Source organism: Podarcis tiliguerta (genome assembly GCF_965153285.1).
Source record: "Podarcis tiliguerta genome assembly, chromosome: 5".
In the NCBI taxonomy this organism is placed as follows: Eukaryota; Metazoa; Chordata; class Lepidosauria; order Squamata; family Lacertidae; genus Podarcis; species Podarcis tiliguerta.
In genome coordinates, this window is record NC_139538.1 from 27,177,250 (window position 1) to 27,194,331 (window position 17,082).

The 17,082-nt window shown below is 43.2% G+C and overlaps 2 protein-coding genes across 2 annotated transcripts in view; both read left to right on the forward strand.

Moving 5' to 3' along the window:
• XRN1 (5'-3' exoribonuclease 1) overlaps positions 1-5,284 on the forward strand; it is a 42,372-nt gene extending 37,088 nt beyond the window's left edge. The window contains exons 40-43 of the mRNA XM_083442536.1: positions 582-695; positions 804-918; positions 1,441-1,601; positions 1,973-5,284. Of these exons, the coding sequence (XP_083298662.1) occupies positions 582-695; positions 804-918; positions 1,441-1,601; positions 1,973-2,266 (684 nt within the window). The 3' untranslated portion in view covers positions 2,267-5,284. The remainder of the gene's footprint in view (positions 1-581; positions 696-803; positions 919-1,440; positions 1,602-1,972) is intronic.
• A 3,325-nt stretch (positions 5,285-8,609) lies between these two features.
• The window catches only part of GK5 (glycerol kinase 5), a 28,676-nt gene continuing 20,203 nt past the window's right edge, over positions 8,610-17,082 (forward strand). The window contains exon 1 of the mRNA XM_083442791.1: positions 8,610-8,970. Within this exon, the coding sequence (XP_083298917.1) occupies positions 8,854-8,970 (117 nt within the window). The 5' untranslated portion in view covers positions 8,610-8,853. The remainder of the gene's footprint in view (positions 8,971-17,082) is intronic.

Sequence of the window (17,082 nt, forward strand, 5' to 3'; positions counted from 1 at the left end):
CACATGCAAGGAGGAGGCATCACCATTCTGAGATTTGCAAGGGACAAAATACCTTTATGAACTACCCTAAAAATAAAGGGGAAAGCAAAACAGGCTAATGAGCACTTGACAGCTATTGACTGCTGAGCAACATGGGAATTGGGGCAAAGAATCAACCAGGCAGTGGGGTGGAATGGAAAAGGAGATTAAAAGAATGGACACATAGGTATAAAAAGAGTAGAGAGAATCATTTCATTGTCTGAGTAGGTAATTTCTGGGTTCATGCTGAGAAGTTATTTGTCAGTGTCCCCAGGGACAGGGGTGAGAGCTGCTCCCCATTTTTCATCGTTTAGACCAGGGTAGCCAGCATGGGGCCCACCAGATGCTGCTAGACTCCCCAGCCAGAATGGCCAGTGGTCAGGGATGATGGAAGCTGTAGACTGGTGACATTAGACAGAAGGATACTTGGCTAATCTTCAATAGGAAACTCTGTTAGAAGGCACATAAATTGCCCACCCTTTGTATAAATCTCTCCATTTAGCAGTCTGTTTGCAGTATGCTATATAGAAAATACAGTTGCTTTGTCTTATTTTCTTCCATAGACGATGACAGTTTGTCAAGTAAAGCTATCCAATGGCTTATTAGTACACGGACCTCAATGTCACTCTGAAAATGAAGCTAAGGAGAAAGCAGCACTTTTTGCTTTGCAGCAATTGGTGAGACCAGCAGTCAAAATGCTTTATAAAACCTTAGAATGCTCATCTCCATTTATTAGCTAGTCATGCTTCCTGTATCACAAACTTTAAGTACCCTTTTTCATACAGAGCTCTCTCGGGATGAACTTTCCTCTGCCACCACCGCCTGTATTTCCAAATTATCAACCCATGGGAGCTCTTGTGCCTCCTGGACCCATTCCTCCAGTCTTCACGCCGCACACCGGTACGTTTAATCAATTTTAACTTCCTGTGTGTGTAAATGCATGTTTTTCATACGGTATAGTTGGAAGCAAATTAACTTTTTGTAGAAGTTGCATAGTAGCAAACTGCTAGTCCTTATCAGCAACACTGCTTTCTTTAATAATTGTATATAATTTGATTATTCTATATAGATTAATTTTATAAACAGCACCCTAAGTTTTTATAAACAAAGTCCTAAAGTTTTTGGACTTAAAAAAGAATCTAATGTTCTTTGTGAGACAAGTTGCATTATTTTTTCTCACAGTGAGAGGGGAAAGTATTGAATGCATTGATCTCTAGTGTCTCAAAAAGTTGTCTTTTGGGTTCCATAAAGAATGCACCTTTTTCTCCAATTCAGTTATTATGAAATATATGAGCTAAATTTAGCAGCTAAATTTCCTTTCTGAATTCCATTCAGAAGTGGAGGGAGGGAGGCTTTGAAAGAGTAGCTACCCATTTTTCTTAGTTAATACTGGAATCTAAAATGAGCTTATTGTTTTCGCAGCTAATTTGTTTCCTTCACCACCTCATGCTTTTGGCCCAGTGCCATGGGGAGCACCAGTTCCAGTCCATGGGAAACCTTACTTTCCTGGTTCCTATCCTGGGAATATGCCTTTTGCGGGCACTGTACCAGCTGGTGCACACAATCAGTTTATACCCTTGCAGGTAAGATCTGACAGCAGCTACACACACACACACACAGAGAGAGAGAGAGAGAGAGAGAGAGAGCCAGAGAGAGAGAGAGAGAGAGAGAGAGAGAGAGAGAGAGAGTGCCAGTGTGGTGTAGTGGTTAAGAGCGATAGACTCGTAATCTGGGGAACCGGGTTTGCGTCTCCGCTCCTCCACATGCAGCTGCTGGGTGACCTTGGGCCAGTCACAGAGTGTTTGTTGTGGGGGAGGAAGGGAAAGGAGAATGTTAGCCGCTTTGAGACTCCTTCAGGTAGTGATAAAGCGGGATATCAAATTCAAACTCTTCTTCTTCTTCTTCTACATATGCTTCTCACATGTTAGAAAACTAAACCTCTTTTTTTTCTAAGGTAACTAAGAAAAGGGTTGCCAGCAAGACTAATGTTGAGCCAAAGGAGTTCCCAGGTTCTCTTCAAAATGTGCAGTTAAAGAATGAACAGTCAAGCATTGACACTACAAAAATGAACCCACAGGATGCTTCTTCAGAACATTTAAGGTCTCATCAAGCTGCTCCATCTTTCCAAGAGAAAATGGCACCTTCAGGCTCGGTTGCATCTCGTAAGAAATCAATACCAAATGTGTCTACCAAGCGAAAGCCCAGAAAATTGGCTGTCAATTTTGGTGCACCCAAATCTTCAGAATAAGTATGGGTCATGGATTACTTTACATTTCCTTAGTGTTATAAAACCAATAAATATTATTTTAAAAATGTAAGCATAATAATTTGAAAGGTGTTTTGGACTGTAAATATTTTCTGTCTGTCACAATGAAAACAATTATGTTCACTGAAGAGCTTGATTTAATGTGATGTAAAACAAAAGAAACTCTTGAGTTAAAGTAACAACCCTGTCCATCATGCCTCAGTCTGAAAAGTGGGGTTTGTGTACTGTCCCAAAAGTGGAGCAATAATACTGACTTGGCCGTCTTAATTGAGAATAACTTTGTTTAAACCAACATATAAAAGTCCTCAACAAATGCAAAGCATAATTCTTGATGTCTTGTTTTTAATGATATAATGACTTCTAAAAGCAATGTATTTATATGTAACTGGTATACTTTATTTTTAGATTTTTCTGGTTTTTTGATCGGATACAGTGTGCATAGATTTTAACTATTGTGGCATTGCCAGTTGACTTTATGTAAGGTTCATTTCCAGGAGTTACGCCAAAGCAGCTTAATAACTTGGACTATTGTAATAAACTATCTTTAACTAAATAAACGCCACCATGAATGAGCCACTGACAGAGGAAGCCAGAGCAAACAAATGCTTCAGGGATTTGCAGCAGGAGTAGACAAAATGTTGTGCTTTCCAGATGTTGCTAGACTCCAGCTTCTATTAGCCCCAGCCAGCATGGCCAGTGGTGAGAGATGATGGGAACTGCAGTCTAACAACATCTGAAGAACACCATGTTGGTTTTCCCCTTTTTACAGAATAAGGGGTACCTCATCACTGTAACAAATTGTAGTTTTGGGAATGACTCCTGTACGCTTCTCTACTAACGTGCAGCCTCCACAACAGATCTGGCTCTGCTTTTTTTAAAGCACTTTCATTGTTCTGAAATAATATATGCTCCTTGGATCTGGTATCACCAAAGCATGATTCCTTAAATAGTACAGTTTCAGAAATAATGGCAAATCTTCCCAAATATTCCAAATTAGTATATGTGTAAGCCAGAAGACAACCCAGACTAACTCGTATTGAGACTCAAACATGGTCTTCATTCTGCTGTGCTGTTTTAGTTCTACTGTGATGTCATCCTATGATCTACCTGTTCTTCAGCACAAATTCATGTTTCATAATCTGAGATATGTAAAATACTAGCCTGAAGGATACTGTTTATCACTTATTTTTTAAATGCCACAATTTCGTAAAAGAGAAACTAGCTAAGCTGTTGTGGGTCACACGATACTCCCCCACCCCCTGCCTCAAATAACATAGATTAACCTCTATATAGGAAATAATGTTGCAACAGTACCCTAGGTGCAATCTTAGCTCCACTTCTATGTATCATGGAGCTATTTAAATCTAAAATTTCACTGTATCCAAGGCACAAAAAACCCCAACTCGGTAACACTCTTCAAACTATATAGTATGGAATTGTTAATTTTTTGTCATGCAGATTAATTTTCATGTTCTAGTAGTACTGTGCAGCAGTGGGGAACCTTTTGGCTCTACAGGCCAAATCCTAGTCCAAGAAGCAAAACTTGACAGGTGTCAGTCACCTGACATCAGGAGATTGGATGTTCAGCGTGCCACACAGAGCTTGCAAAGAGCCTTGTATAATGCTTTAAAGTGCCTGTGGCTTCAACTTCACACCCATCAGCTGTTTTCTGTAGGTATTGGGGAACTTACTCATGCAGCTGATAAGCAGGCTTCAGCTCTTATCATCTATCAGCTAATGGCACCAGCGAGTTCTACAGAACTTGGCTGCAACAGATGATCCACCAGGCTTTGACTTTACTACTGATGGTTGGTAGAAGTGAAGCCTGATTTTCTTGCTTCTGGTTGTACTTGGAGCTACAGGTTCCTCTCCGCTGGGGTTGCATTCCTTTGTTTTAGGGCATTGCTGCATGTGAAGTGGTCCTGTTAAGGTGAAAAGTGCTTTCCTCACTGCTTTCCATTTAAGAGTGAGAATACATGCTTAATGGGACTTAAAGCACTTAAACTTGGGACAGTCCGGCCATATTTCCCTTGACAAGGTCTGTTATACTGTTCTCCCTGGTATAGTTTAAATTATTTTCTCAGATCATATTGCCTGGTAACTTGACTTCAGTCTCTAGAGAATGAATAAGGTGGACTCCCATGGAAGAGAGAACTGATTTCTTTTACTATTGAGTCTCTTAAACAACATAAAATTTTCATTTGTTTACATCTTTGGGGTATATATATATGGTTACCTGACCCTTAATCCAGGCACTGGAATTGCTTCTAACATGCTAAATTCTGTAAGACTTTTTATGGACCCTGCTGCCAGCATAATAGAAATAGACACCCTGAAGATTTATGTGTATCTTAGAACCAGCAAAATTCTGTGTTTGTTGTTACCTATTGAACAGGGCTTCTTTGTTTTCCATTCTAATAAAAATGCCCATCCAATTTTCATCAGCCTGGTTCCCATCTATACTTGTCATTGTACCTGTTTCACTGTTTTCTATTCTCTCTGTTAATCTGCAGGATTAGTATCAGTTTCTTTATATCCACTGCCCAGTTTTTAGATACATAATCTCTAAAACATAAATAATTGGCTTATAGAATTTTTGCTTGTTTTTTTAAATAAAGTTATATGGCTTATTTCTCTCAAATGTATTTTGTAAATGCTGGAAGTTTTCATTAAGATCTTGTACAGAGCAGTATTTTATTAAGATCTGAAAGGGAAGACTTTTTGTGCACATTTTTATAGTTTCTTTTTTAAAAAGAACTTTTGTCTATCTGCCAAAGTGAAATGTTTACAACTGGCATGATTAATATGGAGTGTATTTTTGTGTATAGTGTTGTGCATTTCAGAATTCTAGCATGTAGCTGTGCAAAAGTATTTTTAAATATAAATGTACAATATACCCTGAAGGAATAAATCATACGGATTAAATACTCTGGAGAACTTTAATACAATAATTTTATAAAAGACTTGGCCTTGTCTGCTTGGAATAAAAATGTAAACTAAGTTTTTGAGTTTCGGTATGTTTATTTCTCATTGGAAGAATTATGTCAGACATGGCTTAAACTGCATGTTCTATTTGGTTGTGGGGGTTTGTGGTAATTTGTTCTTAAGATAAGCCATGAAACTTAAGTTTGCATAGTCATGATGCAATCTTGGATTAAGGTTAAGATTGGCCATTTGTTTTCTAGAGAGCGGCAGGAGAGGTACAATTCAGTTCATTCACACTAAAACTGCTTCCTTGTAGGAGAAATGTAAGAGAGTGGGGATAATATGCCTTGAATTACCACTCAAAATGTGACCAGTGTTAGGGCAAACAAATGGACGTGGTCTGAGTATGCAGGGCTTGTATGCATAAGAGCAGTTTATGAACGCAGCCCCGGGGGGGGGGGGGGAGAGAGAGAAGGGCTGGATCCAGGCTATGCTATTTGCAGTTTGACTAATCCAGTATTTAATGCCCCAAATCAGATATATCAGCTGGAAGGCACACAATCACCTTTCTGTCCAAATGCTTAGTAAATGTTTAAAATACTATAAGTGCTCTGTAAAAACACCTCTGAAATATTGTAAACATCTTTGTAGCCTGAATCAAAGAGTAACGTCTCCTGACCAACACCAAAAAGTGCAGATAGCACTCTCAAAAACTGCAGATTTTACACTGTGTGTGTGCGCGCAATGTATATTGTAAGGCAGAAGATAAAGTAACAACACCCTATTGCAGATAATAAAACTTTGAATTGCCAAACACATTTTGACTATGATGTTGATTGCTTCAGAGGGAATCCAGAATACACAATATCTCAGCTTTGAGTTTGCCTAAGAGAAAAAACTGAATGTGTTTGGAAGGCAGTATGTTTGTAACAAAGTTTCATTTATCTGCAATAGGCAATTGAGTTCTTTCTGTCTTTCATGATACACTAATTTGTCACTGTGTTCAGAAGCTGTTTTAGTATATTGTTTAGCAACTGAAAGAATCATAGAATTGTAGAGTTGGCAGGGACCCCAAGGGTCATCCAGCAAAGCAGGAATGTTCTCAACTGTCTAGTGAGGCATTCACAAAGTAAAGGAAGGATTGAACTCTGATTAATAAGAATACACACAGAGGCTTCTACCAGCAAGACTCTGGGAAGGGTGCGTATAATAATATCTCTCTCTGTCTCTCCAGCCCCTGGTCCAGGTCGTTTTATTCACAAAAGAGCTTTTTACAATCAGATTTCTTCTGAGCAACAAACCCCACGTGGGAACAAAGTTAAACTACAAACTAATTAAGTTAAACTACAAACTAATTAAGCATGGTAAACAAAGAACAGAACTACAAAGGAGAGAATTTGGCAACCCCTGAGGTCATAAACAAGCAATATACCGTATTTTTCACTCTATAAGACACACCAGACCATAAGACGCACCTAGTTTTTGGAGGAGGAAAACAAGAAAAAAAATATTCTGAATCCCAGAAGCCAGAACAGCAAGAGGGATCGCTGCGCAGCCTGCATTTGCTCCATAAGATGCACACACATTTCCCCTTACTATTTAGGAGGGGAAAAGTGAGTCTTATAGAACAAAAAATACAGTACATGATAAGGATGGCCAGGAGGACAGCAATGTTTATCACCTTCATGTAAGATCTGTTTCCTGGCCCTAAGATTAACACCCTGGGATTAACATATCAGAAAAGCTACATCAAGCTACATTTTTTTTCTTTTTGATCTTTTTTTTTTTTTCTTTCTTAAGAGAAACTCAATAAAAAGAATTTTAAAAAAAGAAAGAAATAAAAGCTACATCAAAGAAGCTGCCCACTGTCTTTGATGACCCAGGATGCCTGCCTGGTGAAGCAACTGGCAGTGTACGTGATTGGTCAAGAAAGAGAAATGGAACAGGAATGCAGAGGTGTGGATTGATCAAGAATCATATCAAAATAGTTTAAACCCAGTCAACGCAATGCTTTCATTGCTGACACAGATGGGTTACTCTATATTTGTTATAATTCCTCATAGCAATCCCACCTGATCACTACAGTCTAGCACATTCTACAATTTTCGGATATCAGTTTTGTTTGCAAAGGGCCCTGCTGTTTTCCGGCTTTACACTGGAAACTGCACTGCAAGTTTAGTGAAAAGGTGAGTGGGGGGTGGCACGATTAAAATTTTGTATGGCATGGAGGAAGGGGCTAGAGCGAAGTTTTTTCTCCCCCTCTCATAACACAGTAACTCCTGGACATCTAAGGAAGATTGGAAGATTGAGGACAGAATAAAAACAAGAACAGCTTCACGCAGCGCACGGAACCCACTTGCATAAGGAGGACAGTGATGGCCATCAACTTGGACGGCTCTGAGAGAGGATGAGGCAAATTCAGGGAGGGCAAGGCTGCAAATGACTACATACTAGTCATGGAAAGCCGGAGGCAGTAGGAGGGGGGAATGTGCTCCTCCTCCGGTCCTGCTCACGGGTTTCCCAGAGGCAACTGGGTGGCCACTGCCAGACCAAGATGCTGGACATAGGAGCCAACTGCCAGTGGCGTAGCGTGGGGGGTGCAGGGGGGGCCGGCCACACCAGGCGCAACATCGGGGGGGGGGCGCTCGCACTCGCAGCTCTCTGCCCCTACCTGGCTCACTCACTCTCTCTCACTGCAGTGCTGGCTGTGCGAATCCGATCCAAGCCGCCGGGTCGCCACCCACTGTGGAGGGGAGGGTGCCAGGCGTGCGGTGCGAAGCGGAGAGAGAGCAAGGGACTATCTGGAGGAGGGACAGTGCAGCGCGGGGGGCGCAAATTACTTGCCTTGCCCCGGGTTAGGGGGCGCAAATTACTTGCCCCGGGTGCTGATAACCCACGCTACGCCACTGCCAACTGCCAACTGCTAGGGGCTGAGGTCTCTGCCAATCCCCCCTCCAAAGTTGTTAGGCATTGCCCTTCATATAGTGTGCCACATACTGTGATTATGTGGAGTGGGGCTTCCCTGTTCAGGGAAGTTTTTAATGTGTGACATTTTAATGTATTCTTAATCTTTGCTGGAAGTGTGGCTGGGGAAACCCAGCCAGATGGCCGGGGTACAAATAATAAATTATTATTATACCTGCCCCCCAATGTCTTATCCAAGTTGGCACCTGACCCTCTGAGATTTAACTGCTTGCCCTGGAAACCACGAGAAAGTGGGGCGGGAAACTGCAACCCTTGGCCCTTCAACCCCTTGGTGTGTGGGGGCGTTTCAAAACAGGCCGGGCCTCCTCTGCAAAAGCGCCTTCGCGCCCTCCGGCACATCAGAAGGGCGGCGCTCCGCTTCGCTTTCGCCACGCCGCCCCCTCCTACACCTACCCGCCTTCCTCTCCTTCGCAATCACTGCTGGCATTCAAAGCCGGCCGCCGCTGCCGCCTCCACCTTGGCCGCTTTCTCTTCCCCGAAGTCCCGCCCTGCATGGAGAGGCGTTGCTCTCTCGCCCGCTGTCGGCGCGGCGGCTGCGTCCCTCTCCCTCCTCCTCCCGGGGAGCTTTTAAAAGCGCCGGGGTGCCTTTGCGGAGCTCGGGCAGCCCGGTTCTTGAGGGGCGACTGCAGCGAGACTCGGAAGCGCAGGACGCCGCCGCCATGGCCTCGCCTGCAACCGCGGAGAAGTATATCTTGGGTGTGGACGTGGGCAGCACGGTGATACGGTGCCATGTTTACGACAAGGCGGCGGTGCTCAAGGGAGCCAAAGCTATGCAGGTGGGAGCTGTGGTGGGGAGGAAGGGCGGGAGGGGGGATACAAGCCGCGTCAGAAGGTATAGCTCGATTTTAACGCGTGTCTACCTAGAAATAAGCCCTACTTTGCTCCTGTGGACAAACACAGACGTAAGAGTGCAGCCTCTTTAACCACTTACGTGGGAGTGATATGCCTAGGATTGTACCCAGGGTCACAGAATCCTAGAGCTGGAAGGGACCTCTGGGGGCCATCTAGTCTAAACCCCCCCCCCCCGCAATGCAGGAATCCTTTTGCGTGAAGGATGAGTCTCCTGCTTTATCAGCTGAGCTATCCTTTTTGTGTTTCTCCTTCCTGTTCCTTTCTTTTCTCTCTCCTCCCCTCCGTCCCAAAGACGAAACAAAGCCTGGCTCCTGTTCTGTTAGTTCCCTGATGCTTCCACCAATCACTCATTAGTCAAACTGGCTCATGTACCGCAACATTTTGTTGCAGGCTCTGATTGCTGTGTAGTATGAATGCGCCAGCCTTCCGCAGTGCATAGGCACATGAGAGCATCATGTACAGAGGTGTTAAATGCTGGTAACATAGCAACCTTCTTGATTCCTAGATCAACGGGAAGGGGAGAATGGGGGAGACCCTGTGGGTATTGGAGCCTACTGTAGGACTTGCGCAAAAAAATAATAATTGTTTACTACAAAGAACCTAATGAAGCATATCACTGTGTTGCTGAGCCAATGTGTTGAAGAGCAGGAAGCTCTTCCTTGGAAAAAAACATTTGTTACTGTGTTTTAATGAACTGGTTTGCGCAATCCGCAGTATAAGGATTATTGTTCTTTGCTGTTAGTTCCTGCCCCCCCCCCCCATGTCTGTAAAATAAATCACACAAGCTGAATTTGGAAGGCAGAAGCAGAATTGGGTTTGGAAAGTTTGGGATGTTTCAGAGGACTAAGCGACAAAGCTCAGAGATTCCTATTGCAGATTAATTGGTTATAGAACAGGCTGTGCACATTTTGTCTGCACGTGCACCTTGGTGCTTGGTGATGCAACTGTTTCCAAGTTCCAGCAAGCTGACATGTTGCAATGCATGTTTACCTTCTGTCAGCATGGTCCTAGTTTACATTTATCAGTTCAAGGAACTACAGTGGTACCTCAGGTTACATACGCTTCAGGTTACAGTCTCCGCTAACCCAGAAATAGTGCTTCAGGTTAAGAACTTTGCTTCAGGATGAGAACAGAAATCGTGCTCCAGCGGCGCGGCAGCAGCAGGAGGCCCCATTAGCTAAAGTGGTGCTTCAGGTTAAGAACAGTTTCAGGTTAAGTACGGACCTCCGGAACGAATTGAGTACCTAACCTGAGGTACCACTGTATAGTATAGCGCTAGGATAATGTCACTTAGAGTGATCTGATTGGGTCAAACTGCATGTTGCATTAAATGTGTGCTTCCAGTTACCCCTTCTCTTTTACCAAAAGCATCTGTGGGTACTTAAGCCAGGTTAATGAGGAGAGGGTTTCCCTGCTGCAATTTATCACTTGATGCTGATATTTAAGGGCGAACATCAGTTGTGGGAGGGGACTTTTGATGGGAAAGTGGCACAAGGAAGAAAGTTTCTCTGCAGCGTGATCCCAACTCAGATACAACTGTCTCCGAGCTGCTTTTTGTTAAATAGAGACAATTGTTAGCATGCCCTTTAAAGTATATACTTGACATAACCTGTGGTGTAGTTTGGGCTTCAGCCTTGTGTTATTTGCAACACATGTTATCATGATTAAACTTAAGTGTTTAATGACAGAAGGAAGAAACTAATTAACTGAGTGCATTTGTTTACCTCTATGAAGGATTACTTATGTCTCGTGTTTATTCAAAATACCTTTAAATAGTGTTGTCCTGTACGTGTTTACTCAGAAATAATTATTGCTGAATTCATTGTTGCTTAGGATTGCACCCACGTGTGTCTATGACAAGAAGACAAAGTGATGTACTAGAAAATTAGGTAGCAATTCTATACATGCCTGTAACAACACACTTGAAGGAGTTTGGCCTAACACAGACTGGAGGCTATCTGGGTGGGTCCAGGGGGTTAATGGTTCTTTGTGGGATGGTGTGGAGCCACCTGCATGAAGAAAGCAATTATGGTAAGACCCTTCTCAAGAAGCCCCACTTGGGCCCAGAGTTTTGTGATAACTACTGTCCAGTTGCAAATATCTTCTTAGTAAACTTCTCAAGCAGGTGTGCTTAAAAGAAGGCTGTCCAGCTACATTTTAGTTCAGCTTAAGAAGCAGTTGTGGAACCCCTTACCTGTTACTTTTAATGGGGGAGGGACAAGGGGAATGTGACTCTGTTGATTCTTTCTCTTTTTAAAATATATGCTATTTATTGTTTATTTGAAAGGAATATGAGAACATAACACCACCACCACCCCTTCGCACATTTCTCCTACTCACCCCAGAACACAGATTCCTATGGGAAAACGTAATTCCAAAGTCCTAATCTTTTGTTTCCATTGTGACATTTGTGAATGTTCCAAAGATTCCCAGTTTTAGACAAGAAGTTGTCAAGCTGCTGCTGAAAGAAAAGTAACTAATTCTTTGATTGTCATTTTCACTTTTAGAGCTGGTTAACAGTACTAATTTTATTTGTAATCAGAATGTTAATCAACAACATTCTTCCAAAATGGCTGTAATTAGTCACTTGCCTGCTACATATGTATAGTGGTTCTAACCTCTTTACACCCTCTCCAGCAAAGAAGACAAATAGCTTTGTTAAGGTGACTATATCTCAAAGGTGATAATGCAGAGACATCACCTTGCCGACAAAGGTCCGTATAGTAGTGATGTATGGAAGTGAGAGCTGGACCATAAAGAAGGCTGATCGCTGAAGAAATGATGCTTTTGAATTATGGTGCTGGAGGAGACTCTTGAGAGTCCCATGGACTGCAAGAAGAGCAAACGTATCCATTCTTAAGGAAATCAGCCCTGAGCGCTCACTGGAAGGACAGATCCTGAAGCTGAGGCTCCAATACTTCGGCCATCTCATGAGAAGAGAAGACTCCCTGGAAAAGACCCTGATGTTGGGAAAGATGGAGGGCACAAGGAGAAGAGGACGAGATGATTGGACAGTGTTCTCGAAGCTACCAGCATGAGTTTGACCAAACTGTGGGAGGCAGTGGAAGACAGGAGTGCCTGGCGTGCTCTGGTCCATGGGGTCACGAAGAGTCGGACACGACTCCTATAAAAGCATGGATGCTGACTTTAATAGCTTCTTAGCCCACAGGCTCTGCCAATCTACCCCCCCCCCCCAATTACTGTCTCTAGATCTGATTCTCCACATGTTATATCAAATTTGTTTGGCCTAATTGCGTGTTAAGTGACGCAGGTGGCGCTGTGGGTTACAGCCTCAGTGCCTAGTGCTTGCCGATCGAAAGGTCGGCAGTTCGAATCCCCGCGGCGGGGTGCGCTCCCGCTGTTTGGTCCCAGCGCCTGCCAACCTAGCAGTTCGAAAGCACCCCTGGGTGCAAGTAGATAAATAGGGACTGCTTACTAGCAGGAAGGTAAATGGCGTTTCCGTGTGCGGCTCTGGCTCGCCAGAGCAGCGATGTCATGCTGGCCACATGACCCGGAAGTGTCTTCGGACAGCGCTGGCCCCCGGCCTCTTGAGTGAGATGGGCGCACAACCCCAGAGTCTGTCAAGACTGGCCCGTACGGGCAGGGGTACCTTTACCTTTACCTTTAATTGCGTGTTACTAATTATTTCATAATTATTGATAATATTGGCTTCGATTTTGTGTTAGTGCTTGTAATTAGATTTTCAAATGTTGATAGAGGTTTGGAAGCATGTGCAATAGCTGTTGGATTTGTTAGAAAATTTGTAATGGCGTTTATATTTCGCCAACTCCTAATGTTTTGTCTTGCGTTGCATAGTTCTTGTTTGCCTGTCAGGGGTATGCCATCTGCGTAAAAGTTTCATAGTCTGAATGAATCCATCTTCCTCCGTTGCTAACACAAAGTACCGTACTTCGTTTTTCTATGTATCTGCCTCTTTCATTTCTGCAGGGACCAGCCCCTCATACCATGAAGCCCTCACCACACTCTGGACCCAACCAGTCAGGCCCCCTCAGCCAGAAGGGACCGGGTCAAGGGGGCATGTGGTCAGATGCATTGCTATAAGCACCTTGTCCACATCAACTGATTCACCTTATGTAAGCTGGTCCAATTAAGCATCCTTGATAGCAGGACTGGGTACTTCAACTAGAGCTGCAACAAGACACCAGCAGAACTGTGTGGATTAGTGTCGTAACCAGCCATTGTGTACCAGTTGAATTTCTTGTTTGCTCTGTACATTCCTCACTTCTATATAGGTCAGAAACATTTCCCCAGATGCAATCAAAAGCAGAACTCCCTAACTTTGTACTTGGCAGTGGTGTATGACACCTTAATCTCACTTGTGACCCAAACTTAATTTGAGCTACAGCTTTCTGACTAGAAACCTGTTTCCATACATTATTATTGAGGCGTGTTTGCTTACAAACCCAACTAAACTAACCTGTTCAGTGTCTCAGGTTGATACAGAGAGCAGTTTTACTTGCGCTGTATTGTCTCTGTGGGCCAGCTGTCCTAAAGACATAGTGTGGTATTTACTCAGAGTATACCCTTTGAAATGAATGAACATGACTAAGTTAGGCCCATTAATTTCAGTGGATCTACTCTTAAGCAAGGTCCGTATAGTTAAAGCCATGGTTTTCCCAGTAGTGATGTATGGAAGTGGGAGCTGGACAATAAAGAAGGCTGATCGCTGAAGAATTGATGCTTTTGAATTATGGTGCTGGAGGAGACTCTTGAGAGTCCCATGGACTGCAAGAAGAGCAAACGTATCCATTCTTAAGGAAATCAGCCCTGAGTGCTCACTGGAAGGACAGATCGTGAAGCTGAGGCTCCAATACTTTGGCCACCTCATGAGAAGAGAAGACTCCCTGGAAAAGACCCTGATGTTGGGAAAGATGGAGGGCACAAGGAGAAGGGGACGACAGAGGACGAGATGGTTGGCCAGTGTTCTCGAAGCTACCAGCATGAGTCTGACCAAACTGCAGGAGGCAGTGGAAGACAGGAGTGCCTGGCGTGCTCTGGTCCATGGGGTCACGAAGAGTCGGACACGACTAAATTACTAAACAACAAAAACACTTTAATGCTTCAGGGAAAGGTGGGGGAGAATTTAATTATGGCTTAGAGTGCTAGAGTTGTGCTACTCCCATGTGTGTATTGGAGCAACGCAACTGGATGTGTCCACAGCTACTTAAGTCAGCACTAGCCTCCTGCATGAGCTGATAGCCCTGGGGGGGGGGGGGGTAAGGATTGATTAGGACACTGAAAAATCCAGGGCAAAACTCATTTGCAAATGAGTGGGCTCCTTACTTCAACTGAGAGTTAGTTTAAAAGACAATGCCAGTGTTTATATCAGAGTTTAATTAGGTTAAAGTTTAATTGCGGAAGAGTTTAATTGCAGAGTTGCAATTAGGAGTTATGCAACAGATATTGTAAGCAGCAGGCTGGAGAGAGTCAGAGATCAGTGGTTGAGAGCAGTGGTTGTGGTCTCCTTAAGTTCAAGGCTGCTGTGGCTATGGGAGAAGCCTCCTGGGCTGTGTTAATGCTGAGGACGCCTTTGTTGAAGGCTCAGGTTGTAGATATGTGTAAATAAACCATATATCATAGAGACACTACAGTCTCCGCTGTGCCTCATTTCCCAAAAGGAAATGCCTGGATAAAGATGCCTGGAACCCCTGAAATCTCACACAGCTCCGAGATTGGAGTGGCATGTAACAATAGAGTTTGCATCTCCATGCCATTTAGATTAGGTTACCTATCCACTGGCGGACCCAGATGCTCCTGGAGGGCAATTGCAGATTTGTGGATTGAATTGTGTCTATTAATGATGGGACAAATGGACCGAGTTCATTCGTCATCTCATTCATCCTTACAATAATTGTATGAAACAAGTCCTTTTTATTCCTATAGCCAAGGACACTGGGAAATCTGTAAATTTTCTATTTCTGATCCTTAGTTTTTTCACCAACTAGACAATGACTGCTCAGCTGGAACACTAACAGTTGTCACATTATTGAATTCAGTAAGGGAAGCTACAGTAGGGCAAAGCTGTATCTTTAAATTGCTTTGTGTGCAAGAGGTTCAGGTTCAGTCTCCAGGCAGGACTGGAAAAGCCCTTTGTCTACAACCCTGGAGACTGTTTTGCTGACAATACTGACCAATGTTCTGACTCTGTATAAGGCAGCTTCTTATGTAGCAAGAAGTGAGCATAATCTTGCATTGCTTATTGAGTTTGGCCATTGTTGACCCTCTGGCAGTGTAACCACCTTTGTACAAGTTGCATCCTACTGTCACCACCCTTCACCTCCCAGGCAATTCCAAAGGTTCCCCCAACACTCTGGAGCAGATTTTGGGCAGGGGCACAAGGACGCAGAGGGGGAATTGGCAAAAATTGCCCCTCTTCCTGTCCTATTGACAGAAAACTCCACAGGATTCAAGAGCCCTCTGTCAGCACAAAGGATACCATTAGATACACTGCTGTAACTTTAATCTTTTCTGGAATTTTTCAAGGCTCTAGCAAAAGCTGGATCTCATAAACTGTTACAGCAGATAAAGTTACACTGGAACTAATTTAATATATAGCAGTGGTCTAATATGGTATAAAAGTTTTCATAATAATTAATAGGACAGTCTGACTTTTTGTTGTTTGTCATGATTGTCAGTATGCTGGCACTTTCATATATTCTTTGTATTTAATTTGATATGAAGTTATGGCATTCAGATAGAGAAAATGCCTGTAGATTTAACAGGAGTTTTTATGCTGTATTTTTATGTTGTGAACTGCCCTTCATCTATGGGCAGTTCATCAATGTTCATCAACGTTTCCTTTACATTGCTGCAATTATGACTTGATTCTCTCCTGCATAGTCAAAAGCTTCCCCAAACATCTTAATAAAGCTTTCTAACACTTTGGTGCTTTATACTCTGTTCTGAGCCAAGATAATGAAGCATTGTAAATTTGAGGGAATTGAACCTGATCCAGATTTCTTTGCATCACCCATTGATATGCAAAAAGGATGTATGTTGGATCTTCATTCCCTACAGAAACAAATACAATTTAAGTACAACGCTAAAATACAGCCATTTGTATTTTACTGACATATAAGTTGCGTTGAGGGTAGGAAAGTTGGGGTAAGCATAATTAAAATAATCAAGATTCACTCCATGTAGAAGTTAACCAGTAATCTGCATGTATAAGGATTGCATAACTTATTTTTTTTCATTGTGGAGTGTGAACATAAAGTTTGTGTGAAAACTCTGCCCAGTACATGGACTGCAAAACCCCACATCTTATCTATGTACCTATTCCACATTGATTCCCAATGGCTACAATTATCTTGTTGTAACACTGCTTTGAGTATTTTTGAACTATGCAAATTATGTGAAAGAAGCACACAGGCAGCCTTTATTGTCAGAATTTCTTGGTCTTGCTGGACCTTCCAGTGGCTTTTGTTAGTATTGTGATCACAGTATCCTTCTGTCTCAACTGGGTTTTGAACTCTGGTCCTTCTTGGAGAGCCATTCACAAAGAGTAGTGCTGGGAGAGTTCAGTTCCACCCCACTGTCTCTGGCTTGTGGGGTGCCTCTGAGTTCCATCTTATTCTCAGTGCTCTTCCAACAGTCTATATGAAACTGCTGAGAGAGGTCAAGCTGAATGTTTGGACTGCACTGCCAATCAGCATACTGATGAGACACGGCTCCATCTTTCTTTTCCACCTACAAATTCCAGTGATACTATAGAACTCATGAACAGGTGCCTGGATACAGTTTTAGGATGGATGAAGGAGAACAAGCTGAAACCTATTGCAGATAAAACAGAGGCCCTGTGCTGTGGGAGATCTATCAATGAGGACAGAAGAGGTAAACTCAGTATACCTGAAGGAGCGTCTTCCCCTCCCATTGTTCAGCCCAGACACTGAGGTCCAACGTCGAGGGCCTTCTGGCGGTTCCCTCGCTGCGAGAAGCCAAGTTACAGGGAACCAGGCAGAGGGCCTTCTCAGTAGTGGCACCCGCCCTGTGGAACGCACTCCCGTCAGATGTCA